Source organism: Uranotaenia lowii, chromosome 3 (assembly GCF_029784155.1).
Source record: "Uranotaenia lowii strain MFRU-FL chromosome 3, ASM2978415v1, whole genome shotgun sequence".
In the NCBI taxonomy this organism is placed as follows: Eukaryota; Metazoa; Arthropoda; class Insecta; order Diptera; family Culicidae; genus Uranotaenia; species Uranotaenia lowii.
In genome coordinates, this window is record NC_073693.1 from 48,077,333 (window position 1) to 48,102,567 (window position 25,235).

Sequence of the window (25,235 nt, forward strand, 5' to 3'; positions counted from 1 at the left end):
ATCTGACAAATATGACTTAAATTTTACAATATAATAAAAAAAAAAACCAACGCAACTCTGTCGAAAATATGACAAATGTGATAAAAATATGACCTTTTTTTAACAAAAATGACAAAATTATGCAAAAATATAACAACTGACAAAAATGTGACAACTATAACAAAAATATGACGAATTATTGTCAAAAAAATTCAAAAATAAGACAAACGTGGTAAATATATGACGAATATATAACAATAAAATGACGATATCATGACATAAAATTGTGATAAAAATAAAAAAAAATGTATAACATAAATAAGACAAATATGACCAATTTATGATTAAAATATCAAATAAAAATTAAATTGACAAAAGACAAAAATGTCGTCAAACTATGTAAAATTATGATAAAGTGATAAAAATATGACAAATGTAAAATCTTTCACATTTTTGTCATTATTTACCAAATTTGTCATAAGTTTGCCATGTTTTTTTCATTTTATTGTTGATTTTTTGTAATGATTTTGTAATATTTATCAGATTTATGTAATAATTTTGTCTTATTTATAACACATTTTTTATATTTTTGACTAAGGTTTGACGAATTTTTGACATTTTATTGTTAAATCAATGTCATATTTCTGCCTTAATTTTGACATATTTTTGTCATATTTGTCAGATTTTTGTCATAATTTTTTAAATTTTTTTGTCATGTTTTGTTATTGTATTGTTTAAGTTTCGCTATATTTCTGTAATATTTTTCATTTTTTTGTCATATTTTTATCACATTTGTCAAATTTTTATCTAATCTATCAGATTTTTGCCATGTTTTTGTTTTTTTTTGTCATTTTATAGTTATTTTTGTCATATTTAGGCCATAATTTTGTCGTATCGGTCAGATTTTGGTCATACTAAATTTTGTCATAATTTTGTAATTTTTTCACCATATTTATTACATTTTGTCATAATCTTGTCCTTTTTTGACCACAATTGTCAAATTTTTGTCATATTTGTCAGATATTCGCCATGTCGTCATCAAGAAATTTATAATCATCTCTCTTCCCGTTCTATCTGAATAATCGTATAGTTTTAGCGAATTTCCAATCGTGTTTTCTTTTCGAATCCCATTTCACAATTTTTGAAAACGGCAAAAAACTAATGCCTACTGAAATTATCAGCAACTTTCGCTGACACTGATTGAATGCTAGAGCTACATTCACTGATCGAATGCAGTGAGTGACAGAAACGCCTAAGCGAAAGACGCTTTCGTAGCAGTCGAGTGAAACAAGTTAGTTCGGGTTTACGAGTAAGCTTTCTACTGACTGATAGACATACTCGTAAAGCTTGCCGCAGGCATGAAGATGACCGAGCCGATCAGAAGCTTTTATATTCGTTGACTTTTCTATTCCATTCGTTTCAGTTCAAGCTTTTTACACTGATAGAAAATCACAGTCAATATCATTCGTGCTTTCAGAAAATTTGCAGCACTGCTTATTATATTTAAATTTAAGATAGCAGTAAGCAGGAGCAGAATCATTGAAATCTTCCTAACAACATTCAGAACGTATGATTTATATTGAGATGCAGAATTCCGAAAATTAAGATCGTTGTAAATTTATTTTCGGCGTATCGATAAAAGTATATATTCTTGTAGAAAGAATGCCAGAATTGAAATTTGATAATGATGAATAGAAAAATTAAGAGGCTCTTTCGCTTTTTTCAACATCTGTAAAATTTTTCCTAATTTTTCTAGCATCTTTACCAATTTTCAATTCTGATATTCTTTTCCCAAGAATATACATTTTCACCGATAAAGCAAATAAACGTTGGTTAACTCATCTTAAAAATAAAGCTCAGGTTCAGCTTTAAGCATGCGGACCAAACTTTTTCTCGCTTGAAAAAGTTCCTTATCTATCCAGGTTCCCAACTGTAGAGTAAGGTTGTAATAATTTTTTCAGCACTTATCTGGGCTGGACATATTCAAGCTATTTTATCCAAAAACCTGGCCCAAGCCGAGCATTTGATTTCAAAATTTTCGACAAAAAATCCGGGCAAATTTGGTCAAAACCGGGGAGTTACTCAACTCAAATCAAGGACAAAAACTTTTAAAAAAACCATCCTGACTTATCATCAGTTTTTAAATCGTATTTCAGGCTTTAAAAAACCTTTCATGATTATTTTTATAAACTCTGGTAAAAAAATTTCGTTTTGAATGAAAAAAAAAAGTTTAGATACATCACAATTTGTTTGTTTTTGTTTGTTTTGGCAAATACAGTGAATAAAGCCGAAATCCAGGCATTTTTTAACGAAATCTGGGCAACCGGGCTAAATCAAACTTTTGTAAAATTGTGTTTCAAATATCCGAATCAAGCTCGGATAAAACTGGGCAATCTGGCAACCTTACTATAAAGGGTTTGAAGCACATAAACTAAGGTTGACAGGAATTTTTCAGCACGTATCTGGGTCGGACAAATCTGGGCTAATTTATAGAAAAAAAAACCTGGCAAAATCCGGAAATTGCATTTCAAATTTATAACTCAAAAATCCGGACAAAATCAGGGTAAATTTGGACAAAACCCAAGTATAACTCAAAAAAAAAATTAAGAAAAAAACATGAAAAATTTTTTTTCATCAAATCATTTCAGCAGACTATCGTATTTAAGGCTTCCATAAAACCTTTCATGATTATTTTTAAAAGCTTGCTCGAAAAAAATCGTTTTGGAAGCATAAATAAAATACAAATAAATCAATTTTTTTTCGATTTTGCAAATAAGGTCAATAAGTCCGTGTAAAATCCGGAATTTTTTCCTATGACATCCGGGCAAACCCAGATGAAACCCGGCAATTTGACAAGCTAAACAGAAATGTTTTTTGTTATTCACAGAATTTAACAAAAAAAAAAAAACACATTACATATTAAATAACTGGATATCTAAAATAAAAATCCAATCAAACTTATTGAAAAATTCACAAGTTACTGTAATTTTTATCGTTTTTGATATATTTTCAGTTTTTACCAAATACTGAATTTCGGAACGGTTATTTCTTGAATTTCCTTAGTCTAGCTAGGAAAAAAATCCCGCTTTTAAAGGTTTGAAATTCTCGCTCATAGAGTTTTAGGGCCCTAAAAGCATGAGACCTGGTTGATTCTCTCAGTTTCTCGCTAAACCAGTTCTCGCTTATCCAGGTTCGACTGTATCTGATTTCAACTGTTCACTGGTTTAGTATTCGAAATCTGATTTGTGATTCAAAAATCAGATTCATATTCGTCATAAAGATTCACAATAAAAAAAATCAGAATGGTGAAACTGAAAATACTTCAGTTTTCAGATTTCCTTATTTTAGAATTAATTTAGAAATTTCAGAATCATAATTGAGTTAAAGTATTCATTTGTTTGACCCTGCTTATGAAATTATTTGAAAATATCTATAACTGATTTTTTTTAATTTAAAATTGACATGTGAGGTATTATGGCGTCCACCACCTCATTGCGATAAATATTTTTATTATATTTAATTAAAACATGTTTTACAGTGAGCTTGATGTTATTATCAAATAACGGCTAACACAAATTTTGAAATAAGTCTTCTAGACACCAAATAGTAGAAAATTTCAAAATGTAACATGTGCCAACTATGCTTCCAACGGCAGTATAGTGTTTATAAGATAAAAGCTTAAAGCAATAAAAGCTTATTTAAACATTTTCAAGGTTATCTTAAGTTGATATCTGAATAACCTGTTATACTTTTTTGGATATCGAGAACCCTAATCAAGAATTAGTAATATAATTGAGAAGTGGAATTTAAGCTTATAGAGTTCAGCTAAAAAGATTTACTCAAGCAACAACTCAAACTAATTTTCAGACCTAAAAATCAGGAATTTTATTTACTGGCTTTGATATCATATGTCAGTTGTATAACAGTTCAAAAACTGAATCATAAGAAAAACATACCTACTATATTTTGAAATCATCAAAGTTTATTAAAAAATCAGTTTGAACAAATTACTAAACATAATAATTAACGACCGTTTTTGATGTTTATTGTTCTATTTTTGGCTATTTCAAGCAAACAAAAATGATCAAAACGTCGAGAATTTTAAAAAGAAAGTTGTTTGCTTGAAATTCAGGACCGAAAACTAGCCAAAAACCGTTGAACCTCAACGATTAAGGTCAAGGGTTAAGGCTTAACCCTTAGACTAGATTTATACGGTTTTGAAACTAAAAAAATCAATAGCTTAGTTGAAGTTAGATACGATGTCATACTTTTTTGATTATTGGATAATTATTCAAAAAGAATCACAAACACTAGTGTACTATGTTCCCCGTGTCGGGATTCGATCCCATGACCGTTGGTTTAGAAGATTTGAAGGCTATCCTTTAAGCCACGGGCTGCGACTGTTGTTCAGACACACCTTTATTCAAACAGAAACAAAATTTAGGAAGCTTCATTTATTGAATATCTAACACTGAAGAGTGAGTTGAATATTTTCGCCACAAAGGTTTCCGTCGAAACAGGTATGGATATCGAAGCACGAGTTTGGCAACTTAGTTGATTGTTCAACTATTCAAATTAATGGTTTGTGCTTTACATAAATAGCTTATGTTTTAAATGCTTCAATTTTAAGAAAAAAATGATAAGGTTAAAGGATGTGAAAGTAAATTAGTGAAATAAATTTTTTTTCTTTAAAATTATTGCCAAATCTTCAGTTTAGAGTTTGGTTGCAAGAAATTTTATCACACTTTTCCGGGCGGGGCAAATCTTAAAACCCAGGCCAAATCAGGGTTTTTTTTCAAAATTCTCAGCTCCAATTCCGTACAATATCCGTGCAAATTTGGTCAAAACCAAGGAAATATTAAAAAAAAAAAATGAAGAAGAAATACACATGAAACACTTTTTTCAACGATTTACATAAGCAAATGAAGAATCGCTTAAGCTGATGCCTGCTGTATATTGTTGTTAACAGTTAGATTTAAAAATCAGTGTATCGTGACCTACAGTTACCTTAATTTTCGTAAAAATGAGAACCATTTTCCGGGAAAACGCAAAAATATCAAAGAAATGAAAGAAATACGCATTGGAGCGGTCCGAAATTCAATTCATAAGAAAGGAGAGGAAAGCAGATTCGTAGACAGAAAGAACAGGGTGGAAACCGCGTCCGGTGGACAAAGCTTTGGACCTAAAAGTTATGCGAGCTTACGCTCTGGTAAGAAGACTCCAACCAGCAAACATGGAATCGTATCAGAAATGATAACTTAAGTGGTTTATAACAGTGTTGCGAATCTTAATTTCAACTGAATTGTGAAAAGATCGTATAAAATGTCGTTTGAAGTCACTTTGAATCGGATATGAAAGAAAGTCCGCTTTGTTTCTAAATTTTGGAATAATTTTGCTCCAGCGCGAGCTTCAAATGAGAAAACCATCGTCATGTTCTCTCTGCATCCAGCAGTGCCTCCAGATGGATAAAAATCATATGGGAATTGAAAAATATTGACCAATGAGAGAACTGTAAAATATTGTCTCTGTCAACGATTAGAAGGCTATGAGAGGAAAATCTTGCGCTCTCTTGCATTTTTCCGGTAGGCACGAATTAGGTGTCGGATAGCACCGAATTAGTGTATTTTTTGTCGCTTTAAAGAGAAATATAATTTATGTGTTTATATTGCACTTTGGTAGGTAAATCATGTTTTTCCAACTTTTGTATATGGAACGTGTATTAAAACAGCATAAAAATACAGCTACAAAAATGTTTTCTGGGTAAAAAAACAAAGTCCAGATCGTATCGAATGAGATGAAAGCGCCAAAATGTCCTCAAGTGAGATCAATTGAAACTTTTTGGACCCATACCAAATCGCATTTGAGGAAAGTGAAGCCTGCAGATTCTTTTGATAAATTGGTTAAACCTTTTATAAAAAAAAGTGGTCAAAATCATCCCAAATCAATCTGTGCTGAAGCTAATGAGCAGTCTTCGATCAAAAATACGATCACTGGTCTACAAAGTAAACGAAAATTACCGAGTTCGGTAATTTTTTTTACCGAAATACTAACATGTGTAAATCGTTGAACTGTTCGGTAATTTGTTCGGTAAAAAATAAACGAACATCGGTAAATGAAGAATCGATTTATCGATGTTCGTTTATTTTTTACAGAAAAAATTACCGAACAGTTTAACGATTTACACATGTTTGGATTTCGGTAAAAAAAATTACCGAACTCGGTAATTTTCGTTTACTGTGTATGACTGACAGGAATTTTATTTTTAATTTATTCACTGTTCAACAAGACTATAAAGACGATGAAAGTGAAAAAAATGAATTTGCTTCTAAATTGTGTTTAGAATTTTCATTTTAAATTGTGCTTAGACATAATGGGAAACTCTATAGCAGAATAAAAGTGATTTATCAAGCTATTAGTACTTAATATGTTAATGTGAATTCCGCTTCTTTATCGCAATGAATTTTTCTATAACCTTTATTAAACATTTTCACCGATTGAATTTGTATAATTCTGAGTCCCCGAAACACATGTTCCCTACCACACTTGTTCATTCTAGTTCAAGTTATAATGGTGGAGTTCACGCTTCACTTCTGAACTTCACCAAAGACACAATTGTACGGAGAAATTGTGCGCCAATTTTCACAAGAACCAAGCATAACTTCTGAAATAAAAACTGTGTAGTCATGGGGTTTTCTGAAGAATCTAAAATATCTAAACTCAGAATCGATTTTTAAAAATACCCTTTGCCATACTTCCCAAAAACAAAAAATTTCTGTTGCTTTGATAAGGTCACATAAACAATCACCATGAACTTAAACATCCCCAAAACAAATCACATTACCGTTCAAATAGGCGTGATGTCTCCAGAGCTGCTGCACCTGATACTGGGTAATCGAATTGTTGTTGTTATTGTTACTGTTGCTATTGTTCAGGTTGATCGCATTGCTGTTATTGTTGTTATTGCCGTTGTGCGTATTGTTATGTATCGCTTGCAGCAGCTGCGACGTCGGTGGCAAACTTTGCGTATGATGTATCCCATTTAGGCCGTTGGTGCTGTTCGCTGCGAGGAGCGCTTGGTGTGCCTGATGCTGCTGCTGCTGATGGTGATGCGGAATCTGGTGGTGCTGCTGTTGCTGCTGCTGTTGTTGGAGGTTGTTGACGTTGGTAAGGTGCTGAAGGTTGTGAACCACTTGTTGTAGGGGCATCCCTACCGGGAGGATCGGCGGTGGCATCGAGTTCAGGAGGTTGTTGGGGTTTCCTCCTCCACCTCCGTTTCCATTGCCGTTGTTCTGATTTCCGATTTGGATGTGCGGCGAGGGGGCAGGTGTCGGAGGACCGATGTTCATGGAAGAAACCGGTGGCAACGGTTGGAATTCCATCATGGATGAACTGGTTCTTTCTCTTAGGGTAAAATGATTGAATGTTGATGGGGATGGTTTACGGGCTCACTTTACTTTCACTGTATCTTCTTCTGTTTTGTTTTGTTAGCGTCCAGCCGCTTTATCAACAAGAACTTCTGGTTTCGGAGGGAGGTTTCAACAGTAGCACATGTTTTGTGGGTAAACAGGTTCACAAATATTCACTGTTTCACTGTTTGCTGCTTCTTCTACTTATTAATTTGTATTTTCTTGATTGAGCCATTACCGGGTAAAGGTGGGCGACAACAATAGTCGCAATTATTCACTGTCAGGAGTATGGCCAACACTTGTCGAGGGAGGTAGACATTTGGGTTTTCTAGCGCATCGAGCGCTCATACAAAGGAAGGCACCACTTTTCCAAAACGGTTTAAACCGATATAAGCTAGATGACTTCCGAAAGGAGAAAAATCTATTTTCAATATTTTTTTCTAGTCAAACACACACACCGGTTCTAAAGTTGAGTATTCCCCGCGGGGTTACAATGCAAAGCACTTCTTCCAGCCACAGCGCATGTAAATCCAAATGACCTTGTACGTGCTGTGCTATTCCATGCGTTTCATTTTTTCAATTCAAATTGACTTCTATTCGCTATTCTAAGCGGCGGCGGAGCTTCCACAATTCTAAACACAATCACACAACGACTTCTGGTCGTAGGTTCTGGACGGCCGCAAAAGGGCTTTCGAAAACGAAAATGGGGGGACGCTGCTAAGTTACCCGTTTCACAAGTGCGCGCCACACGACCCACGACACGCGCCACGTTCCACCGGCACCTATTCAGAAGATCTGTTTATATTCATTAATCAAATTGCATCTCCCAGCTCAAAGCAAGTACACACATGGAGAGCGACTCTTGGGCCGTATCACACGGGGCGATTGCATGAGCACACGTTCTATCTCTCTGTATATATCAGCGACAATACTGCACGTTCTAGCTTCAACGCTCTATCAGCGGAATACACAGACATACACTCAAAGACTGATTCGGTTTCCAGGTTCCCTCCAGATCCCCAGAGTTGTTACTAAACAAGCGATAACTCCCGGAACCTCACCATTTGTTGTCTTGCTCGTCGAAAGATTCCGAAACTTGACAACCGACCCGACTAGTAGCGATTAGAATTTTAATTACACCAGCAATCCACACCGGGTACTGAACGACCCAACTAGCTCGCTAAACTTTGCTGTGAGTGTACTAGCACACTCAACCGAATCAGCTGTTCTGAGCTACCCGCGCTAGAATTTTTTCGTCACTACTTTCACCCCGTTCTTGAGTCACCAACTCTTCGACTTCGTCTACCCACACGAACGACGAACGAGCCCACGATCGTCAAGAATCAAAACAAAACCAGACAAAGTCGAGGTGGCCTACCCACCACACACGTGTTCTGCGCTCAAAAAGAATATTTGTACGCGCCAAGAATAGAACCGACCCACAATCGTTCTGGAGCTTCCCGCGTACCGTTTCACCCAAAATATCTGCACACCTATCCACGGTAAAAGCCAGTCAGCGAAAAGAGAAAGCACTTCGCACGCACGCACGCGTCTACAGCGATCGACGAATCCCGACTCATCAGGCGGTACGGTGCCAAGGGTCCACAGAGCCCGGAGGTCCCCCACTATGCAGTCCAATCGAGTCGCTAGCTCGCTTGCCAAAAACGACGAACTACAACGAAAAGTTGTTGAGAAAAAAACACCAAACACAACCCCCCGATCGTTCGTTTCGTTCCGTCCACTCGATCGGGCTGAAAAGAAAGGTAAAAGCTGCAGCCAACAGTTCCGCAATGTTTCGTGGTGGTGTGTTTTGGTTTGTTTTTCGGTCCGATCCGAGTCGACCGAGGAGGGAACTTGAAGTAGCGAAGGGGTGGTGGCCCAGTGGGAGAAATGTTAACTTGCTTCGCTCGTCGTCGTCGTCGCCGTTGTTGGGGTCGTCGATCAAGTGAGAGTGAGAGTGAAAGAGGAAGTAAGATTCAACAGGCAGCCGAAAGACCGACGGCTGAAAGCGTCGGAAAAGCAGCGGCAGCGACGGAAACTTGCGCAAACACAGCACACACCGAACGGCGCGACGTACGGAAGGGTATTGAAATTGAAAACGACGACGACGACGATGTTTTGCTCCATCCACCAAGCAGCTCCACGCGGTGAAGCTGGGATGGTTGCTGGAGATGTTAAACACAGAGGCGTAGAACTTGCAATACAATCTCTCTAGGTTCAGAATCTATGTCGAAGAGTTAATATTTTTTATTTTTATATCTATACTAGCTGATTTTACCCGGCCTTGCTCGGGTTCACAAAAGATATTAATCAAAATGAGTCGTTTGATTTTTCGAAATATTGGAAGCTTTATATTCATCATTTTAAGAAATTGGGCCCATGTTTGGCCACGTAAGTTTTGTAAGTCTTTAAAAAGTTTTTATTGAGATTATTCACTGTGTTTATCGATTTTATTTTTTTAGAAGGAGCTTATAGTTTTCAAGGATTATGAATTGAATTTCAAAATAATTTCCTTCTTCTCTATCACAAAAAACTTCAATCTCTTTTGGAGACTATCCCACTTTTCAAGATAGATGATTTCCCTGTACAATGGTATATTTAAGTTTTATTTTATTAAAAACTTCTAAAAACACTTCCGAACCTTGTTGTATCATGTTTAAGACTCATTTGGCATGTTTTCAATTGTATGTTTGCTTTTTTCGCATTTTCAATTTAACACTGTTTTTCTTAAATGTTGAAAGTTCCACTAAAGTTTCTTGGAGTTATCGAAAAGAAATCATTTCTGAACCGAAATAACCATTTAAATGTTATGGAAATGGTCTTATTTGAGTTCCATTAATTATTTTGAAGAGTGATCAATGTTAAAATTCTTTGAAATCATTTGTTTGAACTCGCAGTACCAAACGGTTTTTTTTTCAAAATTGGATGGTAGAATGGAACACATTGATGACCAAAAATAAATCAAAAAGTATAAATAAATTGGCCAATGAAATAGGATTGTATAAAACTAAAAACCTCAGCTTGTATTATCTAATCAATTTTCTAATCCCCCATTTAGATACCCCGGCGGCTATCAAAGCGTTGAAATTGCAGCCTTCAACATAACTCTGAATCTCATGATTTTTTCTTTCTCTATAAGGAATCCTTAAAATTTGAAAATGGTTGGTTAAAAGCTGGAGTTTATGAAAATTGGTTCATTAGCTTTTCAGCATTCAGTCCAAATAGTTATTACGTGTTTTGAACAGTGATCGGAGTGTTTGTTTGCTGAGTTTTTTTTGAGATTTTCTTTCGTGTTTGGAGTTTGCTCTAGGCAGTAATTTTCATTTTATAAATATTTAAGTAAGCCTTTTCATCTAAGTTTTCATTTTAATATCTTTTAGCGTTTTTAATGGTAAAAAGTGTCCAATTATTGTATGTGAATTTAATTGTAATCGATCCTCCAGATGAAGAAACACAATTTTCTGTAAGTTTTCTACTGTTCTATGTTGTCAATTAGTTCTTTAAGAGATTGTAATGTTTGTTGTAGATTCCTGTGAAAAAGTTCAAATAAAGAACGAAACGTCGGAATAAGAAGAGAAGGTGTTTTGGATCCGTGAATTGACTGAAAAAGCCGAAATATTTTCCCGTTTATACAGTTTTACCAGTCGAGAACAATTATCTACTCATGTAAAATGGCGAATTTAGCTAGTAACCGCTTCTACGCAAACATTGAACGAACGTTTGGCAACAGGACAAAGGTAGATATGAAATCCTAGATGTACTGAAAGTTCCAAAAAATTCAACTTTGAATGAAAAATGTTTCTTGATTCTTGAAGTACAATTCATGTGAACAAAGCACAAGCCTTAGTTGTACCCTAAAAAAGCTGTTCAATGTTATAAAAAATAAATTCATTTTTTTTAATTTTTCGTTTTTGTCTGTTTATTTGAAAGCTGTGAAAGCGTAGGATCGAAATAAAAAAAAATAAAAAACAGCTTTGCATTTCTAGAGAATTTATTTATTTATATAAGCTTTGCGAAAACATTTCATGAAATTATCAACAGCTCTAGCAAGCAAAGTCTGCCATTTTTAAATACTTTTCAATGGATTCAGATTTTTCATTTTGAAATGATTATAATTTTTTTCATGAAATTCTTAGCTACTTATCATGTTAGGAAAAAATGAAGCTTAAGAATAGTCAAACCAAAAATCAAAGACAGACTTCATTTCAACCTTATTTGAATTTTCTGAATGATTAAATGTGCCAAAGTTTCCTCTTCCATACAAATTTCCATTCAAAATTGAAACGCGTTGCGCTAACTCAGGAATCAACCAAATCATCTCAAATTTTACACTGATACTTGGTGACCCAAAAGGCATCGAAAAAACATGAGGGCGAAAAAAGTCATTTTTGCAGCGGTCTAACCATATTATCTGCTAAAAGTATCATTGGATGAATCTTACAAGAAAGATTAAATACAATTTGTTCTTGATAAAAAAAAATCGGCTGATTGAAAAATACTCCCTAGAAATATTGTCCGTCCTTCATTTTAAATCTAATATTGAAAAACCATCATATGCAGCTTTAATTTTTTTAATTCATCTATTTTAAATCTCAAAATCCTACTAGTGTTCATTTCGTTTATGTCTTTTTGTGAAAAAAAAAAAATGAATTTAGATCGAATAATCCTAGTTTTTATCCGAAACATTCACATGAAAATTAAAGTACGAGTTAAGGTGAGTTTTCTGAGCATTTTATTCTTCCTAAGTTGAATGAAAAATGTTTATGCTCTATAAAAATTGAAATGAGTCTTCAGAATTTAAAAGGTGTTCATAATGTTTCGAGAAAACGGGCTTCAAAGCTTTCGTTTTGCTCGTTTGCCATATAATTGTGGTTTTCGTTCGATAAAAAATGTTATAAAATTATGAAGATCTGAAATTTTCTCCAGATTAAGAATAATATTTGGAAAGTCATCAGGCGTTATTTATTCTTAATTTCTGATTTTGGCACTAACCCTTCTTGTTCCAAGCGCCTCAAATGACAAAAATCCTCGAAAGTTAATTTTCACGTTGATTTTTACTCGAGAGACGAACTAGCCAAAGGCTGACAGTCCATGTTATAAAGAGTAGTAGAAAATTACTCCATGTTTTCTATCCTTTACTGCAAAGAAAGCAATAAATGGTTTTAGAGAAATTATAACATTGAAAAACTCAATTTATTATGGAGAATACATCATACCTAACGAGCCATAAAAATATCTAGATATTATAAAACAGAAAAAAATGTCGGAATAATTTCAAACCATGGAGACAACTGTTTGAACGAGAAAAAAATTGAATTTTGATTCGCTTTCTAATAATAAAGCTAAATTCAGATAAAAAAAAACTTAAAATCAACAAATGTGCACTAAGAAAAACAACGTTTTCAAATTAATAAATTCGAATTCGAAATTCACAAACATTTTTTGAAAATTGAACTATCCCAATCGCAGAACAGAATTTAAATTCGAAATCCAAATTCCAAATGATTAGGTTTCACTGTTTTCAGATTTCAATATCCTGAAAACGCTTTTGATATGGATATAAAAACGCAAATTTATATTTTAAATATAAATTTTAAAGTTTATATTTTAAATTATGTTCTTTTCATGTTTTTGGAATTTGATTTTTTCAAATGTAAATTCACTCAATTCAGAAATGCTTAACTTAAAAAAATTAAGATTCAAAGATTGAAAGTCAAAACGGAGTTGTTCAATTCTCAGTAGGACAGTTAGTAAATAAAATAAATCTTTGAATAGAAAAAAAAAACTTTAAATCATGGAAAAACGAAGTCAACTGGAATGCAAAAAAATAAGCCAAGTTAATAAATTAAGAAATTTAGAGTTATTTTATTTTTCCAAAATTGGAAAAAGAAATTTGAACTGATTTCGGTGGAAGAACAATTCGAAGGACAGACGAAGTTAAGAATTTATTGTTTCTATTTTATGGTTCAATTTTCAATCTTTTCATTTAAAAAAAATTAAAAGCGTTGAATTTGGAAATCATGAATTCTACAGCTGATTTTTTTAAATACTAATAGTTTAATTGATTTTGATCTTCGAGCCATGGATATGAAATTTAAATTTAATGCTCTGATCATTGTATGAAGAGCTTGATTCTAAAAACTTAATGTTATACTGGTATCGAGATTCATTATCTCGAAACCATCAAAAAGTTCACTTTTTGTCATGCCAATCAAGGTTGCCGAAATCACAGAAAAATCTTTAATTTCATAGAATTTTTAGCAAATTTGCATCACATCATTTGTGTTACAGATCACAGAATTTTGATATTTTTCACAGAATTTTGTAGCTCAGTTCGTATTTTTATTTACATTTTTGTACCAATGTTTATCTTAAATTTCTTTGTAAAAATTTGATGAGCTTGGTATTCATAGTTGATTTTATCCTAAGAATTTCGTTAAATCTAATGCTTTTTGTTTGTGTTTGATATGATTTCTCAAAAAAAAAAAATGATGAAAATAGCAGGAAACTTTCACAGATTTCTTGGGTAAAATCACTGAAAACCCAAATTTGTTTTGAAAAATAAACACAGAATTTTTTCGGCAACCTTGATGCCAATTTGAAAACCAGAAGTTGGGTTGAAGCTTCTGTAATAGGTTTTTAGCTTACTTTAGTGAAAAAAAGGTTTGCGAAAGTGCAACCTTTTTTTTGTTCATGTTAAATGAAAAAAAAAAACCCAAAATTATGAATTCGGAATTCAAAAAGTAATTGCTCATGAATTTTCGATGGAAAGCTTGAGAAAAATCTTCATTGAATTTGTTGACGGTCGCCATAGGAAACCCAAACGTGAAAAACAACCAAAAATGGAAATCAATCTAAAACTAAATTCAAATTGAAAATATTTAAAAATTTTCTGGGTATAAAGACATCTGAGTGCAGACATGCAGATTTAAAATTTACAATAGAAACAAAATTTCGGAGCAAATTATTTTTTTTTAATTTTGTGTTCTCATTAGTCTCCTTTTACAGTCAATAAATAAAAATTGGATTCCAGTCAATCGTAGGCCAGTGATCGAATTTTTGATCGAAGACTGCTCATTAGCTTCAGCAAAGACTGATTTGCGATGATTTTGGCCACTTTTTCAAGCCTTTTGCAAAGTTTTTGATAGAATCTGCAGAGTTCACATGTTTTCTTTAATAGAATTCAGTAAGGACCCAAAAAGATCCCATTTCTTTAGGAACGATATAGACCTTCTAAATTGATACCAAGCCAGCGTACATGTGGATCATGGACAGCAGGTGGCGGTTCAGGCACTTCTGGACGTATGACTCTCCGGTCCAAAGTTCTGTCCACCGGATTCGGTTTCCGCCCAGATTTTGTTTGTCCACCAAGTTGTTTTCCTCAACCGAAAAAAAATTGTGCGTTTCCGAGGAAATGCAACGTCATCCGAAATAAACTGGGTTGTATAAAAATTGTGCATAGACGAAATTAAACACCATAAATATCCTATTTGTGAAAATAATGAGACCGAACTTGATCAGAATTTTGAATATTCTGGAAGACTTTCTTCTACAACATTGTTTGAGAGCGAAAATTGAACAAAAAAAATGTGAAAGGAAACTCACATAATACCAATTTTGAATCTTTTTGGCTATGAAACTCTGAAACGTTTTTTTTTCTAACTGAAAGATATGCATGGTTTTTTTTTAAATTTAACATAAAGGTAAAGAGACATTTCAATTCAGTTTTTATTTTCAAATCTGTCAATTTGTTTTAAATATAGTGCTTCCTGATCAAACAGTTTTTCTATTTCCTCGAACAGAAAGTCACGAACGAGCTATATAAAATTCTCTGTTGGTATTCTAAGTAAAATTTAATTTAAAAATAAATTGAAACAAATTGTAGCAAAATTATCAGAAAAATTTGTATGTGAAAAAGTTGTCGAAATATGTTCCTTAGAACTTTAGCACTACAGACACATTTCACCATGACGTGAAATTGCTTTTCCTGACTTTTCGAAACTGTTATCATTCTAGAAGTCAACCAATTTACTTGAAAATGAAAAAAAAAAATAAAAGCAAACGGTCGCAAATAGAATTTTATTCTAAATGAATATAACTTGGTCATTAAAAAAAATTTAAGTTGTTTGTGTTGTGATCGATTACTTTTGTGACGTAAATTCACGCTAGAATTGAAAATTTTTGACTTCAGTTCATACCACTTTGATTTCCTGTTTTTTTTGTGAAAAATGGATACTAGTGTCTTCAAATAGGTTGTAGAGATAAAAATTACCCAGAATTTGATGGTAATAGCTACTCGATTGAACAACAACGAACAAAATTATGCTTCCTCAAAGCTGTGATGTGAGTTCACTCAGTTAAAACAGAACAGGCTAGTGTACTGAATTCACGTCACGAAGTATCAAGTTTTTCTGAAAAAATCTTCAGAATCTTCAAATTTGATGTACACTTCAATGAATGGTATTTTGATATTCCTACTTGTACATTCATAAATTTTCAGTATCTTTTCCTTAGTTATTCCTTATTTTGACAGGCGCTTGAACAGCAACATATTGAGGAATCAAAAAAAAATAATTTTGTTTTTTTTAACTAATGAACAATTTAAAAAATCAGCTAAATTATTTTCGATTTTTTTAAAATCCGACCATTTGAAGGGTCATCAAAACAGCTTTCAAAGCACGTTCCCCTATAATTTTTTTTAAAAAATAAAATTTTCTGACTAGAATTCAGTCATTTGCGCTGATGTTACTCAGCTGGATTCTAACCAACTTCTAAAAAAACTTTGGTGTTTCAAAATCCTCTCATCATTTTCAAAGCAGATCGTATTTTTTATTATCGTACAATTTTGAAGCTTTCATGTAGAATTGCAAAGTTTCCTTTTTTGTGACGTGAACTTACTCATTTGCGACTGTTTTTGGTCGCTTTTTCGTACAAGCGCGTGAAATGTGTCTACATATCATCGACATGGTTCGAATTTCTATAAATAGAAAGATTTTCAATTTATTCGATTCCGAAAACGGAAGAATACTGAATCTCATCAAAGCTGTAGTTATATTTGAAGTTTATTTCAATAAGGCCATGTAAAATATCCAACCCAGCTACTGATTGTTTTACATCCATCTTACATGGTAAGGTTGCCAGAATTTTTTTCAGCACGTATCCAGGCCGGACAAATCCGCGCTATTTGATATTAAAACCTGGCAAAATCCGGGTACGGTTTTTTAAAATTGTCAACGAAAAATCCGGGCACTTTATTTCAATAATGTCAATGAAAAATCTGGGCAATATCCGGACAAATTTAGTATAAAAAAAAAATTAAAAAATTTTCGTTAAAAAATGTCAGAAAATTTGTATTTGTATTTAAGGCTTCCAAAAATCCGAACATGATTATTTTATACAACTTGCTGAAATAATTTCGTTTTGAACGAATGGATAAAAAAAAGATACAATACAATTAATTTTTTTTTGTTGTGTTTGGCAAAATAAATAAATAAATCTGACCAAATGCTGGTTTTTTTTTAAACAAAATCTGGACAAACGGACCAGACGGGATTTTCCCCAAATTTTGTATTAAATCTCCGGCCAAACCCAGATATAATTGGGCATTCTGGCAAGCTTGTTATATGGGCTAGATTTGAAACAAAAGTAAAAGAAATACAAACATTCATTTTCAATTTTCTGTCACTTATCAAAATACTGTACTTGTACCGGTGCATACAGGGGAAATCGATGTAAAAGGGAATCAAAACGGAGCATTTTAGACTCATAATGTCTTCGGGACATTTCACGTAAATTTCACTTTCACTTCAAATTCCATGTTTCAAAACGTTGAAATCTGTTTGATTTTAATGCAACCAAAAAACAAACCGAACTCACCCTAACTAGAACGATGCAGGTGTTCGAAAATAGCTAATTTTTCTTAGTTTTTGCAGTACATCTCGTTTCAGTCCGAATATTTATATTAAGTGTTTTCTACAAAACTGTACGGTTTTAAGTGGCTCAATACTCTTTCGAAAATATTTTGCTTTAATAAGCTTGGCCTCAGAGCCGGATTAAGCCTTCGGGGGGCCCGGGGCAATTTTTCTCGGGGGGCCCCTATGAATCATTTTTTTTTTCATAAGCCGTAACAGAGAAAATATAATATTTTAAACTTATGAAGAAACTGGAAACAAGTTCAGTATATTTCCAGAATATCCGGTTTTTAAGGGCATGATCCAATATTCAATTGTGAAATTAAAAAAAGTTGCCGAAAATCTTTGAAGAAAATCCAGTGTTTGCCAGATTTATTCACATTATTTGCAGAACCAAACAAAAAACAGGAGTTGTGTTAAATTTTTTTTTATATATTGCATTGTCAACTATTATGTCTGGTGTCTTCAAACAATAATAATTGTTAAAACATCTCGTGCAAATGTTGCCTAAGAAAGATCGAAAGTAGAATAAATATTTGCACCCTGACAATTGGGAAATAACATTTAGATCTTAGATTTAGAATTAAAAACTAGAAAAAAATAATGGAAATAAAGACAAACTACATAGAGACACAGGTAAAAGAGTTCAAGAGTAAAATTTTCAACCAAATTTTCGTCAGAACCACAATTCTGTGTCTAAAATTAAAATCACAATTTCAAATCAAGAGTTGAGAAACAGATAACAAATGAATTTCACATGCAAAATTCAGAAACAAAGTTGCTATCAGCACCAAAGCAAAAATTGCAAAATTTGTAATTTAAATCCTAATGTTTCAAGTATTTCAATCTTATATCTTCAATAAAAATCATTTTCATGTAAAGTGCTGGAAATCGAAAAATTAATGCGAAGTATTGACAATTTTGTATGAAGAAAAAGATTTTAATCAGATCAAATATTACATAAATAACAGAAACTTTCGTCAAATAGTTCTTCAATAAGTGGCAAAATGTTCGAGACACAGAATCATAGATCTGGACGAAGATAAGATAAAAATCATATTCATATTTAGAGAGATCATATTTAGAGAATCATTCAACGAAATTTGAAATTCAATTATGAGTGTTTTTTTTATATTCAAACATAATTTGAGATTGATCAACTAGAAAATAACATGCTGATTTCCGGTTAAGTAGAGGATAATTTTAAAATAGAGTGAAAATTTCAATTATGATCAAAACCTTACAACAATTTTGCATTTTTCATTTTTTTGGATTCTTATAAAGTGAGTGGGAAAATATTTCATATTGAAAAAATAATGATTGATTTAAAATTGATTGAAAACTAAAGAAAATATTTTAGGGTTGCCAGTAGGCAAGTAACTCCTAGAATATTATCTTTATATTCATAATTTTCACCGGACAAAAAAGCGAACTATGATCTGGCTCAAACAAAACTCACATTGGTCTGAATGTCCTTTCCTTGTTTTTTTTTTTTTTTTGTAGTTTTCAAAACAATTCGAACGTTGTTGACATGTTCGATAAAAAGTGAAAAATTGAGGTGTTTGGTGTTGGTCACTTTTTAAAAGATTTTTTTTTTTAAAATGATCGCTGGATTTGATTTCTTCGGATTTTATGTAAAACAATATAAAACCAAATGCCCAGTTTTTTTTTTGTTTTTTGAAAATGTTTGTACTGATTTGCCCAACCAAGAAAAATGTGGGAAAAAATCTGCAATTCTTGTTTTAGGGGGGCCCTCTTAAATTATATAATGGTGAAACTATTAGAGATATCCTTTCACTGGGGCCCCCTTACTTGTTATATTTTAAGTTTCATTTCAAATTTTCTCGTTTCAATTCTCGTTTGGCTGAATTTTTAAAGCTGAAAGCAGTAAGATTAAAGTAATTTTTTTCCTCCTCGGGGGGCCCCCTTAAGCCGGGGGGGGCGGGGCAATTGCCCCTTTTGCCCCCCGTTAATCCGGCCTTACTTTGGCCTGAAAAGAAATCGTCAAAACAACGAAAATATTGAAAAGCAGAAGCAGAACCCTTCTTACTTTTTTTGTTAGTTTCTACTAGGTTGACATCTTGAAAAAAATGCTACCTTTTTTACAATCTTAAAACTTATCACAGAGATAGTTGCTCTAAAATGAAAATAACTAAAAATAATTTTTATATCTCCCTGCTAGGTGATTGAATCATTTTTATTATAAGCTCATTTTTAAGTGCTTTAAATGTAGGTAAAATGTTCCAAAAATGTTCCGTTTTAACGTAAACAATCTTGATCACCTTTTCCATCGTTTTCCTCTGTGTGCGAAGCAATATTCGATTTGAAAGATCTACACGAGACAAGAAAAAGTGTTTAAGGGACCAAGATAATCTGTCGCGGGAGAAAAAAAATAATGAATTGAATAAATTATTTTAAACAAAAGAATGACAACAATATTCAAATAGCGTGTAAGTGTTCTAAACTAAGTTCCTGGCCTAAAAAACTTTTTAATGTATCAATTGATTACATCTAAACCCTATAAAAAATTTAAATCATAAAAATCATTTCTTAAATGCAATGATGAACACTCTCTCAATGAATTCACCTTAGCAAATTTTTATGGAAATTCAAAGACAATTTTGTTTGAATCATCCAACCACTTGACGCCATTGCCGCTTCTTTGGATGGCAGCTGGGAGTTTCATAGTGTTTAGTATGCCCCCATCCATCCATCCAACATCGCGAATCGCACGAGGCACGTGGCGGCGACGATAAACGCGCGGAAATGGGAAAGTTCCGCGCTCTGAAGCCACTCTGTAGCGGCAGCTTCCTCTTCGTGTGCCCCATCGTGATGGGCCCAGCTGTTTGTGAGTGTGCTCAAGCCAAAAAGCTTTCGCACACCTAGACTCACACTTACACTTTCATCTTCAGTTGACTAGAGTTGATTAGAAAAAGCGAAACCATATTGATACGACTACTAAGTACTCGTGGCTCGTAGGTATTGGTTGAGCAAATACTATCAACGAACTGGTACCGGAACCAAGTTTGCGAGGAAATGCACTGTTTCATCGTGTTTGGAAGACTCTACTATTTCAAGAAGGGTAGCCGCACTTGATGTTGGCATTTTTATCAAACAGATTAGAAGATTTTTCAAAAAGAAAATTGTTCATACTTTTCCTAATAACAATTCCCTCTCTGATTAAGGAGTGAGATTCCAAAATAATTTAGCCGATTTGTACAAAAAATTACAAAAATATTAGTAACTGAGCTGTCACCCTAGGGAACAGATTGACAGTATGCGCAGCGCAAAAAACGGCAAGTACGAGCACTTGAAGCCGCATACAACTGAGTGCGGCGCGGTGTTTCAGCATTACTTAATGATAATATTGGCTTCCACCCTTCTTCGTCAAAGAAACTCCTCAGTTCCCACACGCTTTTCCTTCCCGAAGCTTGTTTGAAACTCAACAAATTCAAACATTATCAGCTTCCTCACCACCCAACAACCCTGCTGCTAGCCAGGTTGATCGAAAACCAAGCGTTTCATCGCCAAGCTTCTAACGAATCGTTCATGTACCGGTACTTGATAGCGCATTGAAAGCTAAAGTAAAAAAGTAAAACAACATAGAAAACCAAAACATAAACATACGACACACATGCCCCGTTGTTGCCTTCCCGTTGAAGTTGAGCAGCTACCTACTAGCATCCATCCAATCCAATCAGTACATAAAAATGAGTTTGCAGAATTGCCATCTATGTAACCTAAGAGTAGGTCTACATATGTGAATGAAAATGTTACGTTTTCATCGTTCGGTGGAGCTCTAAGCTCTTGGCTTCACCACATTATCTCATCGTAGAGACCTCAAAGTTCCTCTACATATGACAACAACAACAACATCAATAACAAACGCTAACAGTGAGAGATAAACAAGAATTATTCTAGTACCTAGTCGGTAACAATTCGATTGGATGGGATTGGATTGGATTGGATTGGACACTTGACGTCGACGATCGTTCTAGTACCCAGTACCTACTTGCTACTTGTATAGGTATAGAACACTGTGGAAGGTGTTCTATTCTCTTGTGCCGTTTTTCAAGATCAAGTTCTTGGTCGTTCTGTGCCCTGACTTGTTTTGCTTTTGCATCGTTCAGCTGATAGCGAGTCGCGTGGTAGCAGCAAGTGGTTCTGAGATTGCACGATTCTAAGCCTGGTGCTAAACGAATCAAACGGTGTTGAGGGCACGCAAAAGTTTAGCGATGAATGAGAAGGAATTAAAATCAAAATTTGTTATCACGATTTAAAAACGAACACAAACTTTTACAGGATCTCAATGAAATTTGATGTTTCCTCGAAGAGATTCTTTCACTTAATTCAAAGTGTACATCTTTCGAGGATATGATGGCTAGCATCTTACAAATGCTAAAACTGCCAACCCACAGAAAGTGTTCTATGTATGCCGTGATCGGGATTCGATCTCATGATCGGTGGACTAGAAGACTTGAAAGCTATCATCTATGCCACGGGCTGCGGGCTAAAATAGAGAGGTAAACGAACTGCAACTTAAATTTTAAGAGGCTGTAAAATCTGTGTACTCTAAGCAAAAATCAGGGTACAATCGGTGTCTGACCACTATCTGGACGATTGGTCAAAAGTCTGTGTTTTAGAGACAAATCAAGGCATCACACAACTTGGCTGTCAGCGACTCAGACATCAAGCTCTCGCATCTGAGTGAGGGAAATATAATTCTAGCCAAGAGCGTCCTACAACACAAATCCGACTCTACTCCAATAATGAACTTTTTGGTAGGTGGAATTATCGATATAAGGTTGTATGCCGGACTGGCATTAACAATCTCTCTAATAACTGGCATTCTCAGTAAATACCAAATCAATGTCAACAAAAAAAATAATGTTAAAAAAGCTGTACCTTTGAAGAGAAAAAAGGTCTTGTGGCAACCATGCCCACTGCTATTTTGTTTTTTTTTCTCTCGCAAAAATAGTTGTCAAAAGTAGCGTTTGAAGAGCAGCGTCTTTTCTCTAAAACGTTTCAAAAAAATAAGTGAGCTTTGAGATTTCTTCACAACAAAATGCACAATAGATTTTCTCGGATGAGGGAATTCTCTTTATCAGCGTATGTAAATCGAGGCTGTGGAAAGCCAAGAAAAGTCTTTAACTTAACAAAATTATGAAAAAAAAATCACCACAGCATTTTTTGTAAAAAATCTCAAATTTCACAAAGTATTGATTAATTTTTCCATGTTTTCACTGCCAGGTACTTGAAACACCATCAGGTTGACCAAATCTAACACCAAGTAAAAGTTTAACACAAATGGAAATAAAATTTATTAACATGATAACCAGTATAACAGTTATCAGTTTGGAAAGCTTTATTAGTTACATGTTAGATTCTATATAGTCACTCACGACCAAGGTTGCCGATCAAAATTCTGTGGTTTGACGAAAAAAAATTCTGACTTTCAGTAATTTTACCACAAAATTCTGTGACGGTTTTCTGTAATGATGTTTTTACTAATTTCATACCAGAGTCATGTCAAATTGCGTCTTTTTTACATTTTTCTTAAGAAAAAATCAATAACCATTACCAATTTTATCATATATTTCAAATTTAAAGATGATTATCCAAAATTTATATTGACATTAAAAATTTAATTTTGGAAAAACGTCAAAAATTTTAAAATTTTGTGAAATTTGTGAATATTTCAAAAATTATGTGTTCTGTGACACAGATTCTGTGATAAAAATTGGCTCAAAATTCTCAAAATTATAGATTTTTCTGTGGTTTCGTAAACCTTGCTCACAACATGCTTACCTAAAACATGAGCCTTTTATAAGTAGAACTGCAATAATATGGATTTTTGGGCCCCATTTCTTCATGCTTTCTTTTGCATTGCATACTTTAGAAAAGTAGAATATTGTCACAAAATTTTGAGCGAAAAAAAAACATACAATTCAAGAATTTATTTTGTCGAAAACGCAGATTTTTTTATCGGCAACCTTGATGTGAATACTCTTGCCCACTCTTATATTTTGAGTGTCCCATTATATCCAAGCACGATTCTGATATAACACTGCTCATTCCGTTAGACGCTTAAGCAGCTGATTTCTGCAGGGTTTTGTTGTTTACAGTTTAACTTTGAACTCTGTACATCGTGAGCTCCACTTTTCATATTTTTCGTGAAAATTAGAAGCATTTCCTTGGAAAAGCGTATCAATATCGTGCACAAATGATGTACTATCTCAACATTTTGTAGAGTCAGTTGGCGAAAATGGAAGAAGTAAGCCAGAAAGAAGGGGTCTTAAATTGGATTTAGAAACTCAGAACAAATTAACAAAAATAGGATTTTAAGAAGGGATTGAAAAACTACTGATGAGCAAAAAATGTTTCAAGTGTTTTTTTTTACTTGATTTCTGTTAAATTATTTCGAGTTAAAAATTTATTATTTTTTACTTTGACATTGAAGATTTTAAACGGATTTCCTTTAAGTTAGAATTTTATGTTATATTTTTTATTGTATTGAAAAATTATTTCTATTGTTAAATGGTGCAAGAATTTTTGAGAATTTCTCAAATGGATTTGCTTTAATAAAATTATGTTATTGCTCTCTTTCACCCCTAATTCGCTCTCGAATGAAGCTATAAGAAATTTCAGGTGCATCAAAAACAAAACTCTTCGAGGACTCTTAACGAATTCATAAAATCTTTTATTCTGCATCATTAGTTTTTTTAAGTCGCACCCTGAAAGCTGAAATAAACTCCCTTATCAGATGTTGAGTGTCAATTTGACACTCCTCGCTTAAAATCGATTGATCTCAATTGTTTCTCGACCGATTTAAAAAAAATGTAGCTTTGGAAATTTCGTGATGTAACTCAAATATTCAGTTTCAAATTTTCAGTTTCCATTATTCAAACTCTTAAAAAAATCCGAAAATCATATGCTTCGTTCGAAAGACTGTAGATCAGTTACGAAATTTAAAAAAGTCACTCAGTATCCAGGAAAATCGATCTTAAAATCTAAACATTGTGCTTAAGGATATATTTTTTTGGAAATTTTGAAAGATCATAACCAAGAAAATTGTAAAAAAGTGATTCAAAACAAAATTTTTTTATTGTTAAAGTCACATAAGATAAATTTTGAAAAATGGGAAAGTTGACAAAATTTGGCACATCTATGCATCCTTAGATTTTCGAAATAAAAACACAGAGTTTTAGAACAATTTTCAAAGATAGCTGTTTTCTGTACTTTTTGTCAATTTGCATTTTCTTAGATTTTACAACATTTGAATTAAACTTTCTACTGGATTTTGATTTTATAAACGTAAGAATTTCGCAAAAAAAAAACAAAATTATTAATTTATGCATTTATCTTATTTCCATTAGGTATTTCATTTTGAAGAACTTCCAAAAATTCTTAATACTTTTTTTCTAAATCTGTTAACCGTTACATTTTACAGGGGCAAGGCAGTGAATAATCCGCGAAGAAATTTCCTACATAAATTAAATATATTGCCTTTTTGACTCCTAATTCCCCTATATTTTTCGAACTATCCAGAAAATCACTAAGATTTATCTCGTGCAATTTTTTTCCGAGGAATCGAATGAAGGCTTTTTGAGCTATCGCACCCCACCGAAAACTGGAGTAATTGCATTTTCCTAAGTTTTCCAACATTTATAATATATTTCATAAAAAGATCCAGACTGCAAAATTTGGAAGCAAATGAGATCTATGAAGTATGATTTTTTTTTCTGAGGAACCGAATGCAGGCTATTTGAGTCACCGCACGCATCGAAAAATAAAGTTGTAGCTGTTTTCTTCATTCGATTTCTAGGAAAAAATCACCCAAGATAGGTTTCATTTGGTTCAAAATTTTCAAGTCCGAACTCACTGTTTTCATAGTTATCTGAAGAATATAGGTCAATCGAGGGTAAAATCCTTAAACTCT

The 25,235-nt window shown here is 33.3% G+C and overlaps 1 protein-coding gene across 7 annotated transcripts in view; it reads right to left on the reverse strand.

Moving 5' to 3' along the window:
- Positions 1 to 25,235, reverse strand: part of LOC129757841 (hepatic leukemia factor) — a 202,620-nt gene that overhangs the window by 113,272 nt on the left and 64,113 nt on the right. Inside the window, exon 1 of one of the 7 annotated variants that reach the window (XM_055755174.1) lies at positions 6,821 to 9,215. The exons of 5 other annotated variants lie outside the window; for them this stretch is intronic. In XM_055755174.1, the coding sequence (XP_055611149.1) occupies positions 6,821 to 7,361 (541 nt within the window). In that variant the 5' untranslated portion in view covers positions 7,362 to 9,215. Of the gene's footprint in view, positions 1 to 6,820; positions 9,216 to 25,235 lie in introns of those variants that run through there. One more of the 7 variants, XM_055755175.1, reaches the window with a different exon arrangement.